Genomic DNA, 25,955 nt, shown 5'->3' on the forward strand with positions numbered 1-25,955 from the left:
CGACATTACAGGAACACATACTGATTTTGTAAGGACAAATGGGCTCTTTCACATGTGGTCTCTTCAGCTGCTTCAGAATCCCAGCAACAGTGGAGATAGCCATCTAAAATGGACAGGAGAGAGAGATAAACCAACTTCAACCTCTTAGGGCTCTGGTACACGGGGAGATTAGTCGCCCGCGGCAAAACTCCCTACTCGTGGGCGACTAATCTCCCCGAGTTGCCTTCCCCCTGCCATCCCACCGGCGAACTTGTAAGTCGCCGGCGGGATGGCAGACGCGGCGGGGCGATTTCGGGAAATCGCCGAAAAAGCCTCGCAAGTCTGTTCCGGCGATTTGCGCGAAATCGCGCCGCCATGTTCGCCGGTGGGATGGCAGGGGGAAGGCAACTCGGGGAGATTAGTCGCCCGCGAGCAGGGAGATTTGCCGCGGGCGACTAATCTCCCCGTGTACCAGAGCCCTCAGAGTATGCAGGTATGGAAGAAAATTATGTCTTGTATTCCTTATCTTGTTGACTAATCCTGGCCATGCACCTTGAGATTAAGTCATCAAGCGAATCTCTGCTGGATTTGGCCATCCATGCACTGGCCAAAGCAGACAGATTGTCATCGGGGGGGGGGGGGTTAATGATAGGGTCAAAACTGAAGGCCTATGGTGACTAGATGGGCAAGGTCCACCTCAACAGATGCATATTTTCAATCCTGCTCAAAAAATATTTGTTCGAGGCCCCCATATACAGGCCAATAGGCTGTCAAATTGGTCTGGAGGGGCTAAGTGTGCAACTTCAGTCAGCCTACATATAGCCAGCTCAAAGCAAGGACTCTCAAATGTCGAGACATCATTTGTTTGTAAATAGCATGAAGTATTCTACCATTTTTCTTGCGAGTTAGCTGACTGCGTGCTATAATTTCTGTCTATAGACACATCTTATTGAGGAACTACATTTTACAGAGAAAAAGACCCATGCGACAGGTTTTTTCTGTTCTGAGTAACAAACACTAACAGGCTTAATCAGAGAGTTACTAAAAAAAAAATAAAGACCAGTAAACACTATAAATAAGGTATAGTTTTTCACACACCAACACATATACATTGATTTCACCACAATGCAGCTAAGTCATGATAAACTAGTACTGAACCCAGGACTGTGCTGCTATTAGTAAATATATGATAAGGAGTAAATGACAAGTACCAACACATGGTCACATATACTGTTTCCATGCAAAGACCTGCAGGTGTATGGCAACTGATCTTATTCATTTTAACCTATCAATGCAAAAGACATACCTTGCGCACAATGAGAGCATCATGATTGAGGCACTGCACCAAGTATCTGATTGCACGCTGAGGTAGAACATAATCATCTCTCAAGAGCAGAGAGAGAAATCCAATGCCGATGTGTTCAAATTTCCATGGGCTGAAAGAGGAAGAGAAAGCAGGCACATATGAGCAGCAATGCTACTAGAATACCCCGTACGCAAAGATTCCATGAAATCACACTCATCAACAATTGAATGGTATTTGCCTAGACCATGCTGGCACACTGGGGGGGGGTTTATCACTCACAAACAAAAACTATTCCCCCGAACAATGTAGGTCTCTATAAAAAAATATTGCATAAACCAGCTCGTATGTAAAACCCGGCTTCATCTAAATAAACCATTTTCATAAAAATATACTTTTCAGTAGTATGTGCCATTGGGTAATTCTAAATAGAAAACTGCCATTTTAAGTACTAAGTGCTGCCAACTGGGATCATACGATTCACAGCGCACACAAACAAACCAAGACGCATATTAATGCTAGGCCCCATCAGCCAATTAATGGGCAAAGTTCTCTCTTTTATACCTACACTACTTCCTGTTACAGTTAGAGCTGCATTATTTCCTATCAGCTGATCTCTGAGGGGGCACACAGCCCATCACTAAATGGTGGATCAAGGAAAACGATGTAAAAGGGCAATATTTACAGATATGTATATTCCAGATTGGTAACATTCTTAAATAGGTCACTTAACATGATATAAACTATCTGTTGGTTAAATATCCATTGTGGGGGTCTAGTTTTCTTTAATAGGCAAGGTTGTAAGCCTTTATTAGTTTCTTTTACAAAAACATTAATGTTTCAAATGAGAGATCAGCTCATATAGTGGGCTTCAAATACTAGTATCACTTACTTGTTAGCAGCACTGGGTGACCTAGTCACCGATATGGAATTGCCCTAGTGTTACAGCCATCTAGCAACTTCAGGCAATTCCCAAATTAACTTTTAAGAACAACTTAATGCTGAAATTATCTGCAGGCAGAAACATGTACCTGAGCTAAAAAGGATATTGACCCTAAATTAGCTAGACCACTTAAACAATAACCTGAAAGTCAAAGATAATGGGTGTCAATAACTTTAAATACAAATTGTAATTTTTTAATAAACATTTTCTGGATGCTTACAGATTTCTTTGGGTAACACAGTCCAATAAAGTGTTGACCAAACGTTCATAGTTTCTGTAAGAGATAAAAAAAAAATAAATACATGAACATTTTCTTAAAATATCTCTGTATCAGCAGGTTTATTAACAGGGAATGGACATGTTTACTATAAATGACTTGAAGGTCACTCCCAAAACCCTATTTTTAGGGCTTGGGTTGGAATAAAATATGCACTCCAGTGGTGCAATGCAGCAGTGCTAACAAGCAAGCCACAAACAATAACAATATAAAATAGCCTCTTCAAAATCCAACCTTAGTCCTCCAGTAATCTGCTTCATTAAAAAAATACAGTGAGACCTTCATTTTACATACCCTGATTATAGTGTAAAATACACTATAATGTCTTTATATGATTTATAAGTTGTGCTGTCCAATACTTACATTTTACAAAAATTTAGTGTTCAGGGCTCTGTCACACGTGGCGTTTCTACCACACAAACCTCCAGCCTGGTGTGGCCTTTCACTGCATGTGTGACACAGCCCTAAAGCACTGTGTTTTGATTTCTTTGAAAAAGGGAACAAACTAAAATGTCAGAGAATTAAAACTTACTGAACAGACTCCACATTCTTCTCCTCCTGGCGTTTAACTGCTAATGCGAGTTCTTCAGGACTAGGCAGTTGGGTGCTGGTAGATGCCGACTGCTGCAGCATGATTGCAATCTGAATGCATATCTCAGGGACCTTTAATGATTTAGTCAAAAATTATTTACACTTGAGTAAAAAAATATGCAAAGTAGATTTTGTTAAAATCAGAAAGTGCTATGCTATGGTCCCTGTCACTTTTTATGTGACCCCGCCCCCCCCCCCCCCCCCAACAGCTGCATCTAACTTTGTACCATCAATAATGTTAGATGAAATTGTATGTATATGACGTACTACTTTTGTGCCAATATTTACTCTTTATACCCTGCTGCCTTTTAAATATATTAAAGAAAAAAAAAACTACCCCTAAGACAAACTGCCGCTTTATTTACACTATACCATAATTGGTGCCTGCTAAGGTTTGCAGATGGCTGTTGATGGGGGAGCCTGAGCATTCAGCAAGTGGCAAGTAAGCAATGTTTGGCTAAGCCTCTGGTCCAACATTCATTTCAGCAACTCTTTCACAGCATAAACCAAGACTCCAGCTTTAGTGAATACAAAATGTAAGCAAACATTCAAGTAAGAGATATCCTTACAGAAAAATCCAAGCCAATCGTTTCGTACTGTCGATGTATCTTCTCTGCCAAGTCATCAAAAAGGCGGACGATGGATGGTTTTTCAAGAGACATTGCTTTGCTGAGCCCTGAAGAGATAATTGCCGGCCAAGTCTGCACGATGCACTCCCAGTCATGGAGGTTTGCTAAACAAACCCCACCATGGTTTCCCAGAAGACAATACAAGGCACCCTAAACAACAACAGTAGATACAATAGATAGGAACGCACATGAGTTTCACGGTACAGCGCATGCAAGTGTGCAAGATAAAATGAACACAAGAGTGCATACTTTGAACTGTTGCTGCCTGACATCCTGGCTCTCCGGTTGCAGGAATTCAAGTACAAGAGGAATTAGGTCCCGGCAGCAGAAATTGTATGTTCCCAGAGCAGTGAAAAACGCTTGCTGAGCTTTGTTCCTCACCTGCACAACAAAATCTTAAATTAAAAGTCTTACATTTATTTCTGCTGCAAAGATATACCTTATACAAGGCCAAAATAGCTGGTAAAGCATTTTCGCTGTACCTCCAAAGACACAGTGGTACCTTTGTTGTATTCGTCAAAGTACAGATCTATCCAAAAACCTAGGGGAGCACTGAAAATTTGCACTCACCCCAATGTACTGTTAACCTAACCTGGGGTGGGTTGCCACCCACACACCTTTTACCTTGGGCTGGCATGTCTTCTTCTTTAAGAAACAAACCAACACAGGGTACTTTCTTACAGAGCACCACACAGCCATCCTGCCTGCTCCCAGTTATCACTTGCACAGTATATGGAGTACAGCAATCCAGGGGAGTCTAGTCTGCAGGTGATATGATGGTGGAAGGTCTCATCAGTGACAGCGATGAGACAGCATATAGAGAAAACATCAAAACTAAACAGCTGATTTCATCAGTTGTTGGCTAGTTAGGAACACGTGCACTTCTCTCTGCCTATATTTTTTGTATATTTTAAGGTGTAGTTAAAAATGGAGAGATGTTAGTTACTAGTTAGCTAGTTACACAGGCACACAAGAAGACTCACTTGAGATTATGCACTGTATGTCAGTTTGAGGCTAGGATGCATATAACAATGTAAAGCGCAGGAACACTGTTACTTATATTATGGCATTATCTGGATTGCTCACAGTATTGGCACTAAAACTGTTTATAGCACACTGTATTGTCTAGCTGTATAGCTCTGCAATGGTTTTATTTTTATATTTATGGTTTTAGGCTGGAAATTTCTTTCACTGTGTATTTTTCGTATATAGTTGTGATGACAATAAAGCAAATCTGAGTCTTATTGTATTGCACATGCACCCAGGTGTAGTTGGGACTGGGGTGGCATACACAGGAGCAGTAAAAATTGGCAGCAGGAAGGTACCCTGGAGCTGGTTTGATTTGGAAATAGAAGAGGCTTGCCAGCCCAGGGTAAAAGGTATAGTGATTTTTATCACTGGGAAGGTTGACTTAAATATTATCACCCCCCAAGGATTTTAACTTTCATTTTCTTTTATAATATTCTTGCCTGATTCTCTGTTTCGCTGTAATAAGCGAGTGAAACGGGGATACCTGTATAAATTAACTTTTCTCAGAATTCATAACTTCTCAATGTACTGCATTTTTAAGTTGCTCACCTGACCATAAGAACTTGTAGACAGCCGCAGCAGATCCCTCAGCATGTCCTGGTGGACTTTTTTATATTCACAGCCTTCAACTGTCAATGTTCTCAACTGCAATAAACATTTATCATAAATAGGATTTTTTTTTATGGAAACTGGGATATGGCATGGTGCCAAGGCTCTCAGTACAGTAAGTCTGAAGAGGGAAATAATTACATTCTGAAATACATATTTCACTGACAGAATATGCTTTATTTACTAAGCATGAGCATACATGAATTCATGCCTATATCAAATTAAATGTCCTGAAAATATATTATACAAAACATGTAGCAATCTGCATTTCATAAGTAAGTTTCTCACTTGTGTAATTATGTTTCAAAGAACAGATGGAGTGAAGAAAAGTACAATTTAATGAGAGAGAGAGAGAGAGAGAGAGAGAGAGAAGAAAGCAAAGTAGGACTAGGTAAGAGAGAGGCACATATAACTTTAAAGAAGGTACAATTTGCACAAGACTTTGGAGAACCATAGACAGGGGTGGAAGGGATGTGTGATGAGAGAAAGACTGGAATGGATCTGAAGAGGAGACAGAAAAAAAGTATAGATGAAAAGTGAAGATGGACAGGGAAAAGTGACAGGTTTTAGTGGGGGTATGGGAATTGTTTACAACCAGTTCCCTGATAAAACTCTCAGTGGGGTTACAAAGTAATTTGGGGAGTTTTGTCCTGGTCCACAAGTACAAACAAACCAATGCACAAATATCTTACTAGGGTTTGGCAAAGAACAATCAAATAACGTGATTGGTTGATCTATCACGTTTATATATCACTAAAGTAGGCACGCTAGGAGCCACTGCAGAGGCAGTGTGGGATAAGCCTTATGTCATTAAATGGGTATGTCAAATATATTTAGTAGAGCTCCCACTGGCTAATATTTAACAATTCAAGTAGTAAAAAAAAAAATAAAAAAAATACTGATATCTATATCTCTATAAAACACGTATTTGCTACATACCTCATGCTGCAGCATCACTCGGTCAATCAAAAGCGCTCGAATGTGCCGTTTCTTCCCATGAAGCTGTAGAACAAGTTAAAAAGAACATAGTAATAAATGATAAGTAATATCAAAAAAAGAATGTGCCAGCTATATACAGATGCATTCATGCAGCAACACACTGCCTAAATTTTGACTTACGCGATTCTCCATGGACTTTTTAACCAGAGTAAAACTTTTCCACCTTGAGTCAAACTCATGTTTGTGTGATCCCTGGAACTGCAGAAGGTCACTAATAATCTGTAGGAAACAAGTGTTCGGAATCAGCCTTCATTCAAACCAAGTCACTAAGAGTTAATATATACTCTAGGTTATATTTATATACCTTTATTATTAGAAATAAAGATTTGATATCATCTTCTGAGTGGTCAAGAATATAGTCTGATATTGGAAGGAAACAAACAAACAAAAAAAATTAATAAACATTATTAAGAATCACTAACCCAAAATACGAATTGCCAGTGTGGAAATGTTTTTTTCAATATAACCCACCTATAGGAAAAATGCCTTTGTCCATAATGTAAGATTAATCTCATATTAAAGAACAGAATCATTTGACCATAGATTTAACATAAAGCAAGTTATATTTTATAGGTTGTGTTCCCTTAATTCTAAACTTTAACATATTATAAACAAATTAAATTCCAAAAAAATATTTTCAACTTACGCAACAGTTTCCTGAGTGTTTTTGAAATCAATTCTCTGTAGTTCCCTCTTGAATGATCTAGGAGGGGAAAGCAGTAAAATTAGTTAAAATAGTCCTTATTCTTACTACGACTCCATCACACTACAGTTTTTGAATATTACAATTACCTTAAAGTGATAAAGACATTTAACAACTACTCTTCAAGATATTATGTATATTAAAAGTTACCTATGGCTCACTTTTTTCACTGTTAGGGCTGCTTTTATAAGTAATTGTTACTGGAAGTCCCTAAACCTGACTGTTTTGCCGACCTGACTGTCCCTTCTCAGCCTGTCAGTTACAGCTTCTAATGATAACGGCCTCCTGCTGCACAAATATGGCCGCCCCCTCTTAGAGGAACATGGGGGATCAGATAGGTAGTGTAAAGATCTGGACAAATAATTTGATCTTATGTTGTGATGGTTGTAAACAAAAAAAGTATCTCTTTAAATGAAGAGTCCCCTTGATTCTTATGGGACACAATACTTAAAATTATGTAAAATTATACTAAAAAATACATTATCAAAAATACAAACAAATCATCTTTGATCCAGAAGAGAGACTTACCATGGTCAATCCCAGTAAAAAGTTTTGTCTCATACAAAGACACCATGCTTGTAACCCTACACAAGGAAGGACATAATGTTTCAGTACAACCCTGTGCTTATGATCTAATTATTTAAAAATACACCACAAATCAGAATATAGTCATACTGAAGAATATAATTAAGTAACACATCTTGTATTTTTGGAAGCACATCCTAGTTATGGATGGATTGGCTGACTTGTGATTGGCTTAAACAAGTTACCTATTGTAGGCAATTCCAACTGATTTGTCCAATCTGAAAAGCCAGCCTACTGATCAACTGTGTTCAGCCTACCAGGAAAAGACATAAGTATGCACCAACACACCTCTGTGATTTAGTATTGTTTGGCCATCTACACTCCCAATCTTTCACTGAATAAATGACCACAGCTTATGATTACTGAAACATGAAAGTCATCATAAAATTATATAACAGAACCCCTGTGCAAGTCATATAAATGTACTTACAAGTGAGTTACCCTCTCCCCTTGCAAAGAGGGTAGAAGATTCCCTGAGCCAGTCAAACAATTGTGGACAATCGCCAGACACTGCTGAACTTCATCTCTTTAATTCATGGGAGACAGAAACAAGACACAATTTAGTAGCACACACATTATGCAAGAAGGGTTAGGATTAATATTCTCTAGCATTAGAGACTTACCTTGACATATCAAGCTCTCCGCTGGAGTAACAATCCAGCTTTTGTAGTTCTGGCCGCAGAAAAGTATCCAACAGATAGTATGCAAAGTCAATCTCTTCTGCCGAGGGAACGTGCCACTTGATATTGAGGTTCCACAAATCTCCAGGTTTTCCCCAATCCTAGATAAATAGATTTTGTTAAAAACAGTAGCTGGAAACTGTCATTTAACTTCATAGATGGTTGCATCCTGCTCAGAACAAATCCTTCCATGTCCTACTCCTCTGTCTGTCATCTTATTATTTCATGTGCCTCCAAGTTGCATGAAAGGCCTCAGTATAACTGCCTAACATATCTTTATAGGTGGAAACACTGCATTATGGTTTCTGGCTCTAAAATGGTTCTTTTTCACCTCCTTTATGGTGTTGTCCTTCTTCTAAATACCACAACGCACTACAGAGGACTGAAAAGAGTTCCTCCGAAGCTCATCATTTTTAATAGCGGCAAAAAACAGGTTAATCCAATTTTAAGATGATCCACCACCTCTATATTACACCACTGGGCCTCAGCCAAAGGGGAGGGGCAACAGATAAGACACATGAAACTACAAAACCTCTCCCCACAAGTCTGCACGCTGGGCATAGTAAATGAACATGTATCAACTAATGTCAAACGGGATCTGTGGAGATCATGAGTATACTAAAACCTCACCAACCCTTCCAACCAATCGCCCATTAGTTCAGGTATCAATGTCTCGTCTCTCCTTATCTGTTGAGGCACCATGTCCCTGCCTACATGGTGCAGATTAAATGTTTAATTTGGATAGATCATGCTTGACCATACCTTGATGGGAAAGTACTCAGAGAGCGGCTTATCGAAGCCCCCAGGCACACTGCAGTACTCAGTTGGGTAGATGAGCGTGCTGGAGCGGAGCAGATGGTGCAGCAGGTTGCAGGACAAAATGTAACCCTGTTTGCAAGTAAAGTGCAGAGTTCGATGGAGAATCTGTACAAGCTGTTCTTTGTAGGGGAGCAGCTTCTCCCCATCAACTCTTGTTATCTATGGGAAACAAAAGAACACGATGGTCAAATGGTAACATGAAAACAGCAAACACATCAGGTATCTAGGAGACACAGATTGCTTTTAAAACTTTCAAGGAATGAACCTTTTCAACATTTAGCTGTACTGTACTCACAAAACATGCATATTTTTGAACTAGAAACAAATTTGCAAGAATGTGTCAATTTGGAATTCCTAGACACCCCACTATTGCCGATTTTAGGTATAGACAGGGGTTGCAACTCTAAATAAATAAGCTAAAAGCATGAAGGATCCATCTTTAGCGCAGCATAAGGTTCATTTTGAGACCCTGTGTGCCTCTGCCCTAAAGCAAAAATCTTCAGCCTTAGATACTTTACCTCAGACAAGAGCTGCAAATTCCAAAGCAACTCTTTATCCAGTTCTTCGTCGTTTATCACATCATCATCTGGGAGAACAGGGAGAAGCCACAAATCTGTTAATAATTTCAAGAACCACCTGCTCAAAGTCACTCTTTGGGCCTCATTTTCAACATGTTAGTTAAGATGCTGTAGGTTGTGGTATTATGGCAAACATCAGGTTCAGCACTGTACTGGGGTTATTTAGCGTCTCATACAGGCTGAATTGGAGCGGTTTGCCAGAAATTACAATTATATTCTTATACGCTGAGGTTTCTGGGGGAGACAAGTTGCTTAAGCATATGCCTACTTGCACAAAAGTGGCAGAAAACATTAATGACAAAAATAGGAAACAAATACCAAGACACAAAAGGAATCACAAGACACATCACAGAATTCTCAACAATGAATATTAGTACAAATTCCCTCTAAAACAGCCCAAGATATACAGCTGACAAAGAAAAGGACAATGACATTACTTAATCCTATAATTTAGCATTCAACAACCTCTCCCTGCAATCATATTTCTTCCCTCAAGCATGTCTAATGTAACTTCCAGTTGCACCAGTCTGGGATAAAAAATTAAAGTAATGGTATTTATTGGGGGAGCCTAACAAACTGCCCCCTCTATTCCCAGCTAATTACACCTTTCTTGTCCTTTAATTGTAATCTCCCACAATCACCTACACTTTATCTTTCTTCCCAACTGCCACCTACTTTCTCTAATGTACATATGGGTGTAGATTTCTTTCTTTGGTTCTATTTATATAGCTATTATACTGTTCTTTTTATTCAGTACTGAGTCATGATTTACACATCCTATAGACAGAAGGACTGAGCAGACTCATCTGTTAAGTGACAGCTTTACTTTGCCTAAACTAATTTTTTTTCAAATAGATATAACAATTTCACAGAACTCATCATTTTTTCACCCTGACCTAGAATGCTGTGCTATTTGGTTTTAATTATAAAAGAGAATTAATAGGACCCTTTCATCAAAGAACAAAATATGCACTTGTGCCTGAAAACAATCTGTAACAAATAATCTGCAATTTCTCGACTCCACTCGGTGCATGTGGTTAAAAACTCCCAACACAAAATGCAATTGCGATTACAATTGTGCAAACAATTTTTGGATAATAGGTGCCCTTTAAGGGTCCTGCCCAATTGTGTCAGTCCCGCTGGACTGGCTAGAGTACAGGTTTCATTTGTAGTCTGGCCTATGGAAAGACTGCCCCCAGCTAGGCATAACTGAAGGAAACAGTTTGGCTTTTTCAGCTCACTTCCCCCTTATTGAAGAGCTGGTACTGCTGGGCTGGGGGGGGTCTGGGAACATTTTTGGGCAGAAAGATATAAATATATTAGCTTTAGCACTACTGACATGTTCCTATGGATTTCTATATATATATTAATATCTCTTTAATGCTCTCTTCTATTAATAGCTGGGTATGGTGCCCAGACTGGAGTTAGCTGCGAGGAACAGAGTACCATACATAGTGACAAAAGTGCAGAATGTCACTTTGTCCTCAAGCGAGACACACAAACTTTCCCATCAGTGATAGCGCAATGTCCTGAAATGCCTGGCAGGAACTCTTGCCCCCCCCCCCTATAACACTCATTACTGTAGTACATCTCAATTAGCTTCAAATCAAACACTGTATATACATATATTTTTACCAATATTACAATTTATGTAGAAAGATCTGAAATACAGTAAAGCTGTTTCCCATTTTAAGCAAATGATTCCAATTTTTTTAAAACCAATTTCCTTTTTCTTTCTGTAAAACAGAGCCCTGTGCCTGAAGGTAACTAAGTTGCAGGAATCCATATTGGTGGCAAAACTCCAATCCATCTATTATGCTTGAGACATAGGTGACTGAGGAGGAACTCATTATATAGGAATCTTTATCTAATCATCATCTAAACTTACTCCAAGGGGAAGGAGAGAATTAAGATGACCGTATATACTGGCAGTTTTTGTACACACACTTGTTAATTTAAAAATATGTAAACAAATGAGAAAATAAAAATAGCCAATACAAAATATAACCGTACAAACATTTTCCCACAATGATACAGACTCGTAACCATAAGGCCGATGGCACGCGGGCTGTACCCTCCCAAGGTGTGTAAACTGCACTCGAGAAAAGCCGATCCTCTGCTTTCCTCTTCCTAAATGTGCGTGCTGACATTGTACGGCATGGAATCAGCCAGTCAGTGCACACACAGCGGGTTTCAGAGAGGAAACACTAAGGTATGCCTGTCAGCACACATTCAAGGGGGGTGGTTAACTTGAGTTAACGTTAAGTATGTTATAGAATGAACAATTCTTAGCAACCTTTCAGTTGGTTTTCTTTTTTATTTCTTATAATTTTAACCCTCTCCCACTTTCAGATGGGGGTAACGGACTCAGTAACCAAAAACTATTGCTCCGAGCGACTATTCAGCCCCTCTTCTATTTATATTCCAGTCTCTCATCCAAACCACTGCCTGTTGTTAGGTTAGCAACCTGAAAACCCAAACTGAAAAGCTGCTGAATAAAAAGCTAAATCATTAATAAACTACAGAAAATAAAGTGAAGACCAACTGCAAGTTGTCTCAGAATATTGAGCATTTCACTAAAAGTCAAGGGGAGCAGCCCCTTTCAGGAAGAGGAATGGAGTGGGGCGCCTTTTCTCCACTGGCATTTACACACCAGCAGAGAAAATGACCTGTGTGCCATTGGCCTAAATGTTGCAACTAAAAAGACATAGAAGGTACACCACAAGTATACGAACAACAGTAAATAACCACGTAAAGTAAATAAGAGCCAATAGCTGGAGAAGGAAGCATATGAAATGTTAGTGGTCATTCAGTGGTTATAATCTAGGCATAAACCAATGGATAAGACAGAAGGGAAACAGGTGCTCTGTCAGACAGAAGGGCCACGGGCACAATGAAGGTAGAACAATAATGAAAATCAGAAAAAAGAAACCTTTGGAACTTACTAATAGTGAGGTGAGATATAACATTGCAGCAATGAGGCAGAAAGAGCTTCAAAGATTCCACAGGGCAACACTGAAATATTGTTTTCATAAAAGATACAATTAAACACACAGCATTGTAACACAAGGAGTGATCAGCTGAACGCATTTGTACAAAGTAAGGCAGAAATATGGTGCAGTGGGACCCCTCCATAATCTAATGTTACTATATATATATATATATATATGAGCATGCTGGAATAAGTCATGGTATAATAAGGAAAGTCTACTTATTAACCCCCAGTTAATCTAATTATCTTCTATTTTTTTTTTTATCTTGGCGTTGTTCCATGTTGCTTCATTTTTCCAGTGATACCTTGGGCTAGCACATGTGTGGTACAGTATTTACCCTCCATCCCTTGTACCAGTCTGGGACCAGGCAGTATAGTAACATTGTATGTGAATAAAAGTCTTGGGCACATAAGGAAACACATAATGGTAATGAGATGGATAGCAGCCCTGGGTAGTGCATTTTTTTAAAGAAAAGGATCATCAGCCCATGGTCCCAAGTAAGCAATTAGTTCCACTATGGCAGTGCTGTCCAACTGGCGGCCCGCGGGGCCCGCAACCCCCCTCTGTGTGGCCCTCCACCTGTCTGGCTGCTTTGATGGCTTACTCTTGTGTAAGCTTTAAATGGTATCAGTACTGTGATTAACTGGCCCCCTGCATGGTTCTCACCTCAGATTCAGGCTGTAATCCCTCTGTATTGTTTAAAAATGTAATCCCCTGTGTTGTTCACACCTTTTAGTTTCTGCATTGTTCACCCCCTGCAGTGTTCACACCTCAGGCTGTAATCACCCACATTGTTCCCCTGTTCACACCTCAGGAGCAGTAGAAACCCACAAATAATCCCTGCATACCACAAAAAGAACATATACTGAGGTGGTACTGCAATTAAAAGGTTTTTTAATATATAGTTATTGTGCAGACTGTAGGAGCAGTGCCAGCATTGTGTCACTGTAGGCTGCCTGTGTGTTCCATACAGGCAGCATAGGGCAAGCAGAGTATGGCACACACAGGCAGGGTAGGGAAGGCAGAGTATGGCACACACCAGCCAAGAATGGCACACACAGTGAAAGTATGGCACACGCAGGCAGGGTAGGGAAGGCAGAGTATGGCACACACAGACAGAGTAGGGCAAGCAGAGTATGGCACACACAGGCCAAGTTTGGCACAAACCAGCCAAGAATGGCACACACAGTGAAAGTATGGCACACACAGGCAGGGTAGGGAAGGCAGAGTATGGCACACACAGGCAGGGTATGGCAGGCAGAGTATGGCACACACAGGCCAAGTATGGCACAAACCAGCCAAGAATGGCACACACAGTGAAAGTATGGCACACAGGCAGGGTAGGGCAGGCAGAGTATGGCACACACAGGCAGGGTAGGGAAGGCAGAGTATGGCAAACACAAAGGCAGGGTAGGGTAGGCAGAGTATGGCACACAGGCAGAGTATGGCAGGTTTTTGCTGTACTACAACCATTAATATGGGTATGGTCATGTGATAACATGGGTGTGGTTTCAAGTGGGTGCGGTTTCAAAAAGGGGAGTGGTCAAAACTGGCTTCCATTATCGGCCCTCCACCACGTAGGTCGGAAAAATTCCGGCCCTCGGTACAACAGAAGTTGGACAGCACTGCACTATGGGACACCCCTATGGAATCTCACTTTCCTTGTGCTTTAAGTAGGATCTACACAATCTATCTTGCTTTATACATGCAGTAAAGCACAATGCCATGGGTTATGCAGCACACTAGGCCTGATCTATTTGCATATTTATTTGGATATTGGGTACAACTATGATTCCTTGGAAGTAAAGAGAATAACTATGGAACAAGCATTCAGTGTCGGACTGGGGTGCCAGGGGGGCCACCTGAAAACCTTTGACCACAGGACTCTCATAACATTTTTCCTTCTATCTTCATTCCATTTCTTTATTCTGTGAGTAACTTCTATTTATATATTATCATCTATCCTTCTCTCCAATACCCTTCTGTTTTTTCGTAGACAAGAAGAATGGCCACTTACACCTAGGGTTTTTCTGCTATTCCCCTGCTGGGCCAGTCAGACACTGAAAGCAGTAACCTATACTTTATTCAGAACAAATGTCAAATTTATTAATTATGAGCTAGTATACATCTCTTTTAATATCCATCTAGCTAAAAGGGTTTTGTTCTTTGGGCGTGCCAGTGATAATCCTAGTGGCTAACTTTTTAACTATGTGCAAATGTGCACAACAGCATGAATTATTAACTTTATTATTTTTCCTGTAGCTGGCTGTCACTGATTGGTTGCTATGGGTTATTACCCAGGTGCAGATTTGCCCTGCGTAATAAAGAATTCCATTAGTCCAAGGGGCTTTTAAAATGATACCCCTAAATCTTTCGTTTAAAAAGCTATGAACCAGCATTTGCATTCAATAGTCAAATTACAAGTTTGTTTTGTTTTAAATGAAAACCAGAAATCAAGTTCTGTTACATAAATGATGTCATTGCAAGCTATACAGAAAACGTTTGGGTAAAAGGGATATTAAATGAAAATTAATTGATATGCAACTATAAAAAGGCACATAATGTTAAACATGTTATGGTTGCTAGAGGTTGAGACCTTGTTTCTTATTTGTATTCTTTCCTGGGGCTGATTGGAAGACGTGTGACTAAACCAAAATAGTCAGTATATTTATAGAGGTGCCATACTGTATTCTTGCACAGAGCAGTTCTGCTGGATGCTTTATGCCAGTTTAAAGGAAGAACCTATAGGCTGTACTGTTCCATGTTTTACATGCAGCGAGCAGATTATTTCTCAAACTGTTTAAGGGCTAGATTATATTAAACTGATGTCACACAGAGTCATCTAAAGTGCCACAGGGGCCATTAAAACATCTTATAGAGGCTTCTAGTTGGACAACTGTGCTATCCAATGGGGTTAAAAAGGCATTAAGTTTGCACAGGAGCTGTAACCCATAGCAACCAATCAGCAAGTAGCATTTACAGGTAACCTGTTTAAAAGCAAACATCTTATTGGTTGCTATGGGCTACTGCTCTTGAGCAAACTTAGTGCTTTTTATTACAAATGGGCTGAGAGTCTGAGAGGCTGTAAGTGCAACGTAGCAACGGAAACTCAGCACTGGCAGCTGCCACTGAATTAATTCATTAAAACATTTTTTTGCAGTGATCCATATGTATGAAAAAATATTTGCACCTTAACAGCAGCCCGGCACAAGTCTGCAACCATCCTGCCCGAGACTCGTGTTTCAAATATATTCGAAACGGCAAAGTTGAAAACCTTCTCCAGGGCAACCTAAAAGTAGAAATGACATTTATCAATTGTTTCTGCATTATGCAATTTAATAGAATTATAATTTATATTACTATTACTATATAAAAAGAGGAAGCTCAGAGAATATCATTTTAAATTTGTAATTTCAGGCAACTAAATTTATCTAAAAACAGCACTAACCTCCCAGGCAGGGCTGCCCCTATCCCCCCTATTAGTCCCTAATTTCATGTAATCAGTAAATTAGAAGTTTAGAGTAAAGCTGGCCATACACGCACCGATAATATCGTACGAAACCTCGTTTCGTACGATATTCGGTGCATGTATGGCAAGTCGGCGAGTCGACCAATATCGCAGGAGGCTGCTGATATCGGTCAACATGCCGATCGGGCCAGTTAAAAGATTTTGATCGGGCGCCATAGAAGGCGCCTGAGCAAAATCTGCCTTCAGCGCTGAATCGACAGAAGGAGGTAGAAATCCTATTGTTTCTACCTCCTTATCTGTCGTTTCAGCCCTGAACAGTTTGTGGCCGATTGTACAATCTTTCGTACGACCATCGGAAAGATCGCAAATCGCCACGTGTGTGGCCACCTTAAATCTCGCTCTCTGCTGACACTACTCTTTTATATTTATCAGACCCTAAAGTCTCCCTGAGAGCAGTTCTTAACCTAATTGAAGGATAAGTTTATAGCTACTAAACACTTAACTGAAACCACAATATACTAAGTTATGGAAATAGTTTAGTTCTTTGGGACTAGAGGTGACAGGAAGTACTAAAATAAAACTGGAATTCATGTATAGTGCTAGAAATAACAAACCATAGATATTTCGTAATTAAAACAATATGTAAAAAGTATGCTCAGCACAAGCCCTATTCACTATGCTCACGTTGAAAAGGAGTGCATACTGCCCCTACATATAGCCCTTAACTAAACAGCAGTACCAGTCTGTTCAAAAATCCTGATATTTTCATCAATATTCCTTTTTCATTCCACTCAAACCATAGCAGTGAATGGTGAAAGTGTTGGTACCTTAAATATGTCCTTGGAACACTGAGTGAGGATTGTACTGAAAGTAGAAGACAGGCCTAGCTCTACTAGGCTTTCCAAATGGGTCATCTTCTCAGTCTCAGTCTCTTCTCGTGTTTGCTCAAGAGCACTGCTTTCTATGAGGGCAAAGCATCTAAAAACAAACAAAACCAAAAATCAACCTGCCGGTATTCTAAATATTAAAATGCAGCAATCTTAGATCTGCAATTAGTAACTATATACCACAAACACTCTATACATACCTGTCCATGAACTGGAGCACAAAGTCTTCAAATTCAGCGGTGGCAGAGCACAGCTCCCTCTCCACCTAGGTATTCAGATACAAAGGGAAGATCAGTAACAAGTGAATATAATGACTAGGCACATCCCAAGACAAAACATAAACCCCATAAATACAAAGGCAGCCTAAGACTACAGGATATGTCAAAAGGACAGCATCTTACCTCTGAAAGATTGTTTCGCTCTTGCAATAAAGACGAACAATCTACTAAAGGCACCAACGTGGAAAAAGTTGCAATAAATTGGAATGTGATCTGAGGTGGGACAAAATACGAACAATTATTTTACATAAAATAAGTTATCATTTCCAAAAAAACACCTACTGTCCTTTCCTCAAAAGAATCTTAACAGCTCTGCACTGTGCCCTCGCTAATATGAGCTTGTAATACATAGCTCTTTAATAAGAATCTCTACATCTCATATTAAAATAAACCAACACTATCAAAGACTTTAAACTATACTGTAGGTAACAGCTCTCACTGCAGCAATTCTCTCATTCAAAGCTCACCATGCATTTACTGAAATCGTTTGGATCCACACCGGGAAGTGCTCTCATTAATAGAGGTAGCATGTGTGTTGGACCTTCTGGGAACCATCTGCCACCAGATACCAAGCTGCGGGCCACTCCAATAACACAGCTTAACGTTGCTGTAAGCTGGTGAGGCTCAGTTAGAGTTTCCAAAGCTGGGTAGGTTCTAAACATTAGAAAACAATACATTACTGTCCACAAATAGGTAAACTATAAACAAAGAACAAAATTTGGTTGCCCTTTCAAGTTGGTTGAAGAGGTGAAACAAAAAGACGAACTTATAGTACATGTAATGTGCTTAACACATGGACAAACTTCCAACATAGAGCAAAATGGGCAATTCTAAGTAACCTTTCAACTGTTTTTTCCAGGGGTGGTGATGAATTATGATGAACTAGAATGAAGAACGTAAAGGAGAACTAAATCCTTATTAAAGAAATATGGCAGAAATGTTGTACATTATGTTTTGGGCTTCTGTACCAACCCAAGGCACCCACAGCCCTTTAGCAGTGAAGATTTGTGCCTTGAAATGTACCCCCCAGTAGCCCCCATCTTCTACATTCTCATTCTCTGCACATGCTCTGTGCTGCTGTCACTTAGCTGAGCTTTAGGGCCATCACACAATATACTGTATATATAGAACTGAAATGTAACAATTTAAGGCTGATTAGTAAATAATACAGATTATTAGTATATGGGAGCTCTGAAACTAACACAGTAATCACCAGAATTTAGTAATTATCTTTGTATAATTATCAGCTGATTGATAACTAGCAACAACCCCTAAGCTTAGCTTCCCAACAGCTGCCCAGAACACACTGAGCATGTGTAGTGTCACTGACATGTCTAACAGAATCCAAGATGGGGAGCTACTGTGATAACTTTGAAGGCCTGGATAAAGATGATAAACCTTTAAGCTGGTGCAACAAGTTCAGTATATAAAATATGGCATTTCTACCTATAGTCATATTTAAGGTTTAGTTATTCTTTAGAAAAATACAGGGTACACCAACTGATTATTTTCTGCCATCAGTTTCTATATCAAAGCTACATGTGATCCAAAGACGTCCCGCAGAACAGTTCTGTAATAAGTCGTGTCTTTTAAATGTTAAATGAAACATTTTGAACACAATGAAAGTCATGCCTGCACATTATTTACTCTCCAAAGTGGAAAATAAAAAAAACAATGTTTTTCTTTACATAGGTTTGCAACTCAGGGTAAAAAACCAACTCACTTTTCAAGTACTGGGGGAATAACAAGCTCGGGGCGCATTAGTGCAAGGTTCTGCAGGGCTTGGGCTGCCTCTAGGCTTCCAGTTTTGCTGAACATTGCCAACAGCACGGGCTGCATAATGCTTTCTACAAAGTCTGTCACATCTTGGTCAGTAAGTCTGTGCGTTTCAGGCACCGGAGTCAGCCATGATGGTTTCTTGTAGCGTTCTCGATGTAACCGGCGAATTATGCAGCACGGCAACCTCTGTAGCAGTTTCATGAGTTTCGTCTTAAAAATAAATACATACAACTACTGAAAGGACAGAAGGTCAAGAGAGAAATAGAAAACAAACATATTGATTTCATGGATTGAGACTCAGGCTGAGGTTAAAAACAGGTGAAGGCAGATAGTTCCATCCGATGCAAGATCATGAGGCTTATTCTGCAATCTGATTACAAAATACCTGCAAGGCTGCTGATGCTGTAATGATGTTCTACCAGCTCAAACAACATCTATATTTAACTTGCCCTACTCGTGCCGTGGCTAAACAAAAGCACATTTCAACACTTCAAGCAGCTCTTGGGTTTCCAAACCTGGTTAATACAGGAGGCATTTAGTAAACAAGCTGAATTGCAAAATGACCTTACTCCCTCCCTATGACTTGACAAATCTGTGCATGGTGCATTACCATACCAGCTATCATTAGATCATTAGCTCAATAACTGCAAAGTAAATTCAGATGAATAAGTAATGGCACAAAGGAGAGAGCCATCTGCCATCTCACCTTCCTAATCTCACTAGAGCAGAGGCTTTTTAAAAAACACAATTTAGTAAACCTCATAAAAGCCAACACGGATATTATCAGATACTTGTAATAAATGTCTGGGGGAGCATGCCAATTTTTAAGGGATTCAACTGATATATTAAAAAGAAAAAACAGTCTGATTTGTAAGATTGATAGCTATCTAAAACTTGCGTAAGAAGATCAAAGACTTAAGAGGAGGGGATTTATAAGGGCAAGACCCAGTGCTGACATTTCCTAGAAAAGCCTGCACACTCTGACAGGTGCTGCACCATAAACAGACCAGTGTTCCACTAGGAGACATGCCGAGCACTGCTAAATACAGAGTCATTGAGGAAGTTTACAGACAGAACATGGAGTAATATTCTAATGCTTGAATATCTGACTACTTACCAACCACCTGCCATTGTTAGACGGATGGTAAAAAGAAGTGATGCTATTGAACAGCCCCGTTAAATGCTTCTGGACAGTTTTACTTGTTCCACCCTTAAGAAAAAAAAATTTGACATTTGAAAGCATTGTTATTATTATACAGATTTTCTCTTTCTTACACTGCATGTTGCCAGACCCTCTGCAGAGACTCTACAATGTCCTAAAGGATGCAAGCTTTCCTATTCATAAAGCAGTGGTTCACCTTTAACTTTTAGCATGTTATAGAATACCCTATTCCTAGCAACTTTGCAATTGGTCTTCATTATTTCTTTATTTTTTATATTGTCTGTTTCCAGCTTTCGAATGGGGGTCACTGACTCCAGCAGTTAAAAACTATTGCTCTGTGAGACTCATTGTTACTTCTTATCTTTTTATGCAGGCCCTCTCCTATTCATACTCCTGTCTCTCGTTCTAACCACTGTAGGGTTGCTAGAATAAATAAGTCCCTAACAACCAGCTACTGAAATACCAAACTTAAAAGCTACATAACTAAAAAAAATATATATATAAAAGTAGAAAACGAAGACCAATCTCTCAGAATATCAATGTCTAAATCATACTAAAAGTTAAAGGTGAACTACCCCTTAAAGCAGAACAAAAGCTGAAGAAACAAAGAAGGTAAAAATGCTACACATTATGTTTTGGGCTTCTTTACTAGGCCAAGGGCCACAGCCCTTAACAATATAGATCTGTGCCTCTCAATCCATCCAGTAGCTCCCCATCATCTATGCAATCCTTTGGAGCGGATATATGCTCAGCCTCTCAGTAGCAGCCCAGGGGACACTGAGCATGTGCAGTCATGGACACTCAAAACGTGGCTTTGCATGATCCTAGATGGTAGGCTCCTGTGAACAAACTTGAGGGCCTGGACCATTCATTTTAGAGAACCCCTCTGCTCAAACACTAAATTCAGAAATTACAGTCATATTACTTTTTAGGCTGTAATTCTGCTTCCTAATCACTTTGTTTTGATTACTTTGTACTAGAGATCTGCAGCAATCAAACTGAGCTAGGTTTATGATCTGCTGTTATGCTATTCTAGCACTACTCACCATCATGGCAGTTATCCATATCACTGCATGGCCAGTATCATAAGCATTGGCCAGTTGTCTTGGAAATAACACTTGATTGCTTCCAACTGGAAGATTAAAGCTACGCAGAACTCTAGTAAAAATCTGTAGAGATAAAAAGAACCATAAAACACAGCTATTAAACATGTAATTCCTGCACGCATTGCTGATAAAGACACCATGTTAAAGTGGATCTATATCTATCAGCATAGAAATAATTAATAAAGGTAAGGTCCACATCATGTCTGCTACACTGGTGGTGAACTTGGACCCATAAACACAAGCCTTCTTATATTTCAGTTAATATAATATACACATGGCTGCGGTTTCATCAGCTGGTTTAAATATAGAATGTCATCTCAGCATGAAAAAGCTATTTTCCTTCAATAACATTGGCAGCTACACTTGCTTCTTTCAGCGAAATGGAAATGGCTTCCTCTTTTTCATAGAAAGATTTGAATCTAAATCCATGGCTAATACTGCAGGAAGCACATACATGACTGCGGAAAAGTAATGCTTGATGGGCAGCAATACATGCAAGCCATAACCCTGTACAGTGGAACTATATCAGCGTCCCAGTGTAATGGCACTATAACAAATGTCACTGAAGACATGGCGTTCAGGCTGATAAAAACAAAATCATAAAATGTGCCATTTCTAACCTTAATGATTTTTAAATAAAAACAACCCAGAAGCTGAGTTTTGCAATGGGATAGAGATCTATTACCTGTGGTACATATGGATCCCAGTCAATGTAGCCAATGTTGTCATTTGCCAGTCGAGCAAAAAGATTTACCAAATGCTGGAAAGGGAAAGAAACAAAGTGCATGCATTCAATCCAAAACAGCACCGGAAATAAAAGTTCATCACTACTAATCAGAACGTACAAAGCAGGCATGGGATCTATTACCCAGGAACTCACTTCCTATAGTGTCCTACTTTAATAACTTTTTATCTTTTATTATTAGAGTGAAAACGCTAATTGGACAAACAGTTTCTTGTCCTGTAGCTAGCAAATTTCTATGTGGATGGCAAAACCAATGTGGAGGTTGGGGTGCATCAATTTGTTAGGCACTGTCCATTGTCCTGGAGCTGAATGGGTGAGTAGTGCCGTAACTACAGGAAATCCCATAACAGATTATAGATAAATCTGTGTCTGTGTTGTCTTGCTGCTATAACACAAACCATAATGCTCCCTCTCCAATTTCTATTGGCTTCTTCTGAAACTAAGCAAGCCTGACCTCTCTATCCAGGGACCCTAGCAGACACAAAAAAGCCCCCAAGCTATGACATTCAGCATTACTACATACATAAATCTAATTGTTTGTACCAATTTAACACACTGTAGAACTGTACGGCTTCATAATGTGAGGCAAACAGCAAAGTGGGTGAAAGATTTTCAGATGTAGCACTGCCCAACACTTATAGTTGCCACATTTTGTTAGATGGTAGACCTTTAAATTAAGTGACTTGCTGCTTTGTGCTAGATTAAACATGATGGGTCCATCCTTCAGTCAGGTTACCAAGCAAATGGTTCAGTGAAAATGAGCTTGTTTTCCTCAGAGACTGCTCTTTGCCCCCATATGTCATAAAAGGCACACATTTGCCCAGGTGCAGTGACCCATAGAAACAAATAAATGCTTTTAAGCAGGTGACTGTTAAATGCTACGTCCTAATTGGTTGCTATTGGTGACTAGACTTGTAGCAAACATTGTACCTTTATTACATTACCTACAACAGACTTAACTGGCCTGCTACCTCTTGCAACTGTAATTTTCGCAATCATTTTACTTTTATTTATTGCACTTTTTCTTCTGGTAATGCCTTGTAAAAATGTATGTGTATATATGCTGTGCTATATAAATAAAGCGATATGTACATCTAATTAAATGTCTGTGTATCAGGTGTAGTCAGGGAAGTAACAAAGACAGCCTTCATCTTTGTCAAGGTTTGAGGGACGCCTACATAATTTAAAGTGATGCATATTGATTGGTTTTTGCTGATAGGGCTGCTGTTGTAAGTAATTGTTACTTGAATTCCTAAACCTGACTGTCCCTTCTCAGTTATAGCTTCTAATGCTAACAGACTCCTGCTGCACAAATATGGCAGCCCCCTCATAGAGGAACATGAAGGATCAGATAGGTAATATAAGTTGGGAACCAGTAACCTCTAGGTACACAGCTGAATGTAAAGCTGGAAGCAAATAGTAAGATCCACTCATTTAGTAAGGAAACCTTTTACCCAAAACATTCCATTATCTACTTACCCCTTCCCATTGTGGAAGATTCTGCACTGAAACCCAGAGACCCAACAGCTCATCAAACCAAAGCCTGGAAACAGAAGGAAGAAAGTATTGAGTGAATTCTGTCAGGCTGTGTGTGCAGAAATGAGCTTCAGTGCAGGTTTTTAATAAACTATGAGTGCAGAACGCTAAGTAAACGCTAATATTTGCTGTTTGCGATCAGGTCTGGATTGGAGCAAGCCACAAAGGCCCAGGTCTAGGGTGGAAAAGATCGGGGAGTGGCATGACGGCCCCTGGCTGCATCTGCACTGGGGACTGGATGGGAGATTTTGACAGATATTTAAATCTCCTGCCCATCCAATCCCCAGTGCAGCCAATCAGTGTGACAAGCACCAGGGGTAGAGGGGTGCGATGGCTTGGGGGGAAGGGGGAAGCAAGCGCGTGGGGGTGCACATAAATAAAATCCAGCACTGTGCTTTGACTGCACTAAAGGGCCACTGCCAAAACCAACTGTAAAGGCAAGAGTTATTACCCTCCTATTAATGTCTGTAAATTATCCACCTGCATACACTGTAAACTCTACAGGGAGGGGACCTGAAAATAAGGCTATAAATATGTAGCAGGGTGCAGAAAATAAGTACAAAGAGCTACATTTTTGCACCTTTCCCTAGCTGCATTTGAGTTTCACCCTGAAGTGCAACTCTCTGCACTTGCCCCTCACTCTGTATGCAGCCTTGCCTTGGTTTGGTACCATTACACAGTAAAGGAGCGCAAGGCACATGGGCAGCCCCTAAAATGCAATGTACTTCAATCAGAAATGTTGTACTGTTTCTTTAAAGTTGTCAATTCTGTGCAGCTGAATTCCTGTCTCCTCTCCCTCCTGAAGTCATGTACAGGAAACCTTTCCCAGCTGGTGGCCAGAGCAGTAAGAAAACGAACAGCACTGGAAGAAGAGTAAGGTGCATTCCGAAGGGCAGGGAAGCAGAGCAGGGTTGCTTCATTTGTTTATGTACAGTTGATGCTAATCCCAGTGAGAAACAATCCCATTCTGCCTCCCTGCCCTTCGGAATGCACCTTACTCTTCAGTTAGCACTAAAGCAACACATTTAGGAACATTTATTAGAAATTTTGTCCAGGTGTAGTAACCCATAGCAGCCAATCAGTAGTTTGCTTTCAAACGGATGACCAGTAAATGATGCCTGCTGATTGATTGCTGTAGGCACCTTCTATTATACTAACCCCCCCCCCCCCCATTGTGCCTAATTAAAGTGCCAAATTAAACTTGGCACTGTCTTTTTATGTTCTATTTATTGACTATTGTGTGTGAATCTGATTTGGTTGTATGCCTCATTAAGAACAAATAATGAGAATATTAAAAAGTTACAATAATCCTTTAATAAGTTTGAAAACTGATGTATTGGCAGTCATATGTCTAAAAACCGATGTATTGGCATTGACGGTCATTTATGTGTACTTTCCTCCTATACCTATGGCCCCGGTATTGCACGACAAAACAGATGCAGGTTACAGTGACTCCTCCCTGCATTAAAGGAACAGTAACACCAAAAAATGAAAGTGTATATAAGTAATTACAACATAATTTACTGTTGCCCTGCACTGGTAAAACTGGTGTGTTTGCCCTAATATAGTTTATATAAACAAATCTGCTGTGTAGCCATGGGGGCAGCCATTGAAAGGAGCAGATAAAGCCCAATTATATTTTATCTGTTATATAACCTGTGCCTTTTCTCCTTTTTTCCAGCTTGAATGGCTGCCCCATAGCTACATGGCAGCTTATTTATATAAACTATAGTAGCGGCAGCTTATATATATAAATTATAGTGGTGTTCCTGTAGCAAACAAACCAGTTTTACCAGTGCAGGACAACATTAGATTACATAGATCTGTGGCTCCCTCTAATAATTGCTTATTAAATGTTTTAATAAGCAATTATATTAAGATGAAAGATTCATTAATATAATTGCAAGTTTAGCCACAAACATAATTTTAGACATATTATGAAAAATACTAGTTCAATGCATTACCGGTATTACAACAGGTATGAGTAAATACAATACACAGCTACTTGTGCAGTTTCAGAACTGCTTACCTAAAACCTTTGCAGTGAAGGTCTGGAGGCAGGGAGGTAGGCAAAAATAATTCAAGGTAACTAATGGCCTTTTGCATTGTTACATCAAAAGGGCACATTAAAGGCCGCCATTCTTCTAGCATTTCTGCTGTTGCATCATCTGGAAAATAACTTGAAAAGGAATAAATATTAATATCATTACTTTGTGGAATGATATTACAAAACCGTTAAGGTTAAGGAGTAAGGTTCCCTTTAGTCCCCATTTCCC

General features: G+C 39.7%; 1 protein-coding gene across 2 annotated transcripts in view; it reads right to left on the reverse strand.

The window, feature by feature from the left end:
- The window catches only part of psme4 (proteasome activator subunit 4), a 59,748-nt gene that overhangs the window by 16,826 nt on the left and 16,967 nt on the right, over positions 1–25,955 (reverse strand). For both annotated transcript variants that reach the window (XM_031903096.1, XM_002936914.5), the window contains 28 exons: positions 25,709–25,858; positions 23,623–23,686; positions 22,084–22,158; positions 21,339–21,461; positions 20,248–20,340; positions 19,075–19,340; positions 17,819–18,005; positions 17,475–17,564; positions 17,274–17,338; positions 17,014–17,164; positions 15,908–16,006; positions 12,670–12,739; positions 9,665–9,732; positions 9,090–9,305; positions 8,271–8,428; positions 8,078–8,173; positions 7,591–7,646; positions 7,006–7,062; positions 6,664–6,719; positions 6,480–6,578; positions 6,300–6,362; positions 5,301–5,396; positions 3,972–4,103; positions 3,663–3,872; positions 3,035–3,165; positions 2,446–2,499; positions 1,286–1,415; positions 22–103 (listed from right to left, as the gene is read on the reverse strand). In XM_031903096.1, coding sequence (XP_031758956.1) covers positions 22–103; positions 1,286–1,415; positions 2,446–2,499; positions 3,035–3,165; positions 3,663–3,872; positions 3,972–4,103; positions 5,301–5,396; positions 6,300–6,362; positions 6,480–6,578; positions 6,664–6,719; positions 7,006–7,062; positions 7,591–7,646; positions 8,078–8,173; positions 8,271–8,428; positions 9,090–9,305; positions 9,665–9,732; positions 12,670–12,739; positions 15,908–16,006; positions 17,014–17,164; positions 17,274–17,338; positions 17,475–17,564; positions 17,819–18,005; positions 19,075–19,340; positions 20,248–20,340; positions 21,339–21,461; positions 22,084–22,158; positions 23,623–23,686; positions 25,709–25,858 — 3,137 coding nt within the window. The remainder of the gene's footprint in view (positions 1–21; positions 104–1,285; positions 1,416–2,445; positions 2,500–3,034; positions 3,166–3,662; positions 3,873–3,971; positions 4,104–5,300; positions 5,397–6,299; positions 6,363–6,479; positions 6,579–6,663; positions 6,720–7,005; positions 7,063–7,590; positions 7,647–8,077; positions 8,174–8,270; positions 8,429–9,089; positions 9,306–9,664; positions 9,733–12,669; positions 12,740–15,907; positions 16,007–17,013; positions 17,165–17,273; positions 17,339–17,474; positions 17,565–17,818; positions 18,006–19,074; positions 19,341–20,247; positions 20,341–21,338; positions 21,462–22,083; positions 22,159–23,622; positions 23,687–25,708; positions 25,859–25,955) is intronic.

The sequence above is a fragment of the Xenopus tropicalis genome, chromosome 5, assembly GCF_000004195.4.
Source record: "Xenopus tropicalis strain Nigerian chromosome 5, UCB_Xtro_10.0, whole genome shotgun sequence".
In the NCBI taxonomy this organism is placed as follows: domain Eukaryota; kingdom Metazoa; phylum Chordata; class Amphibia; order Anura; family Pipidae; genus Xenopus; species Xenopus tropicalis.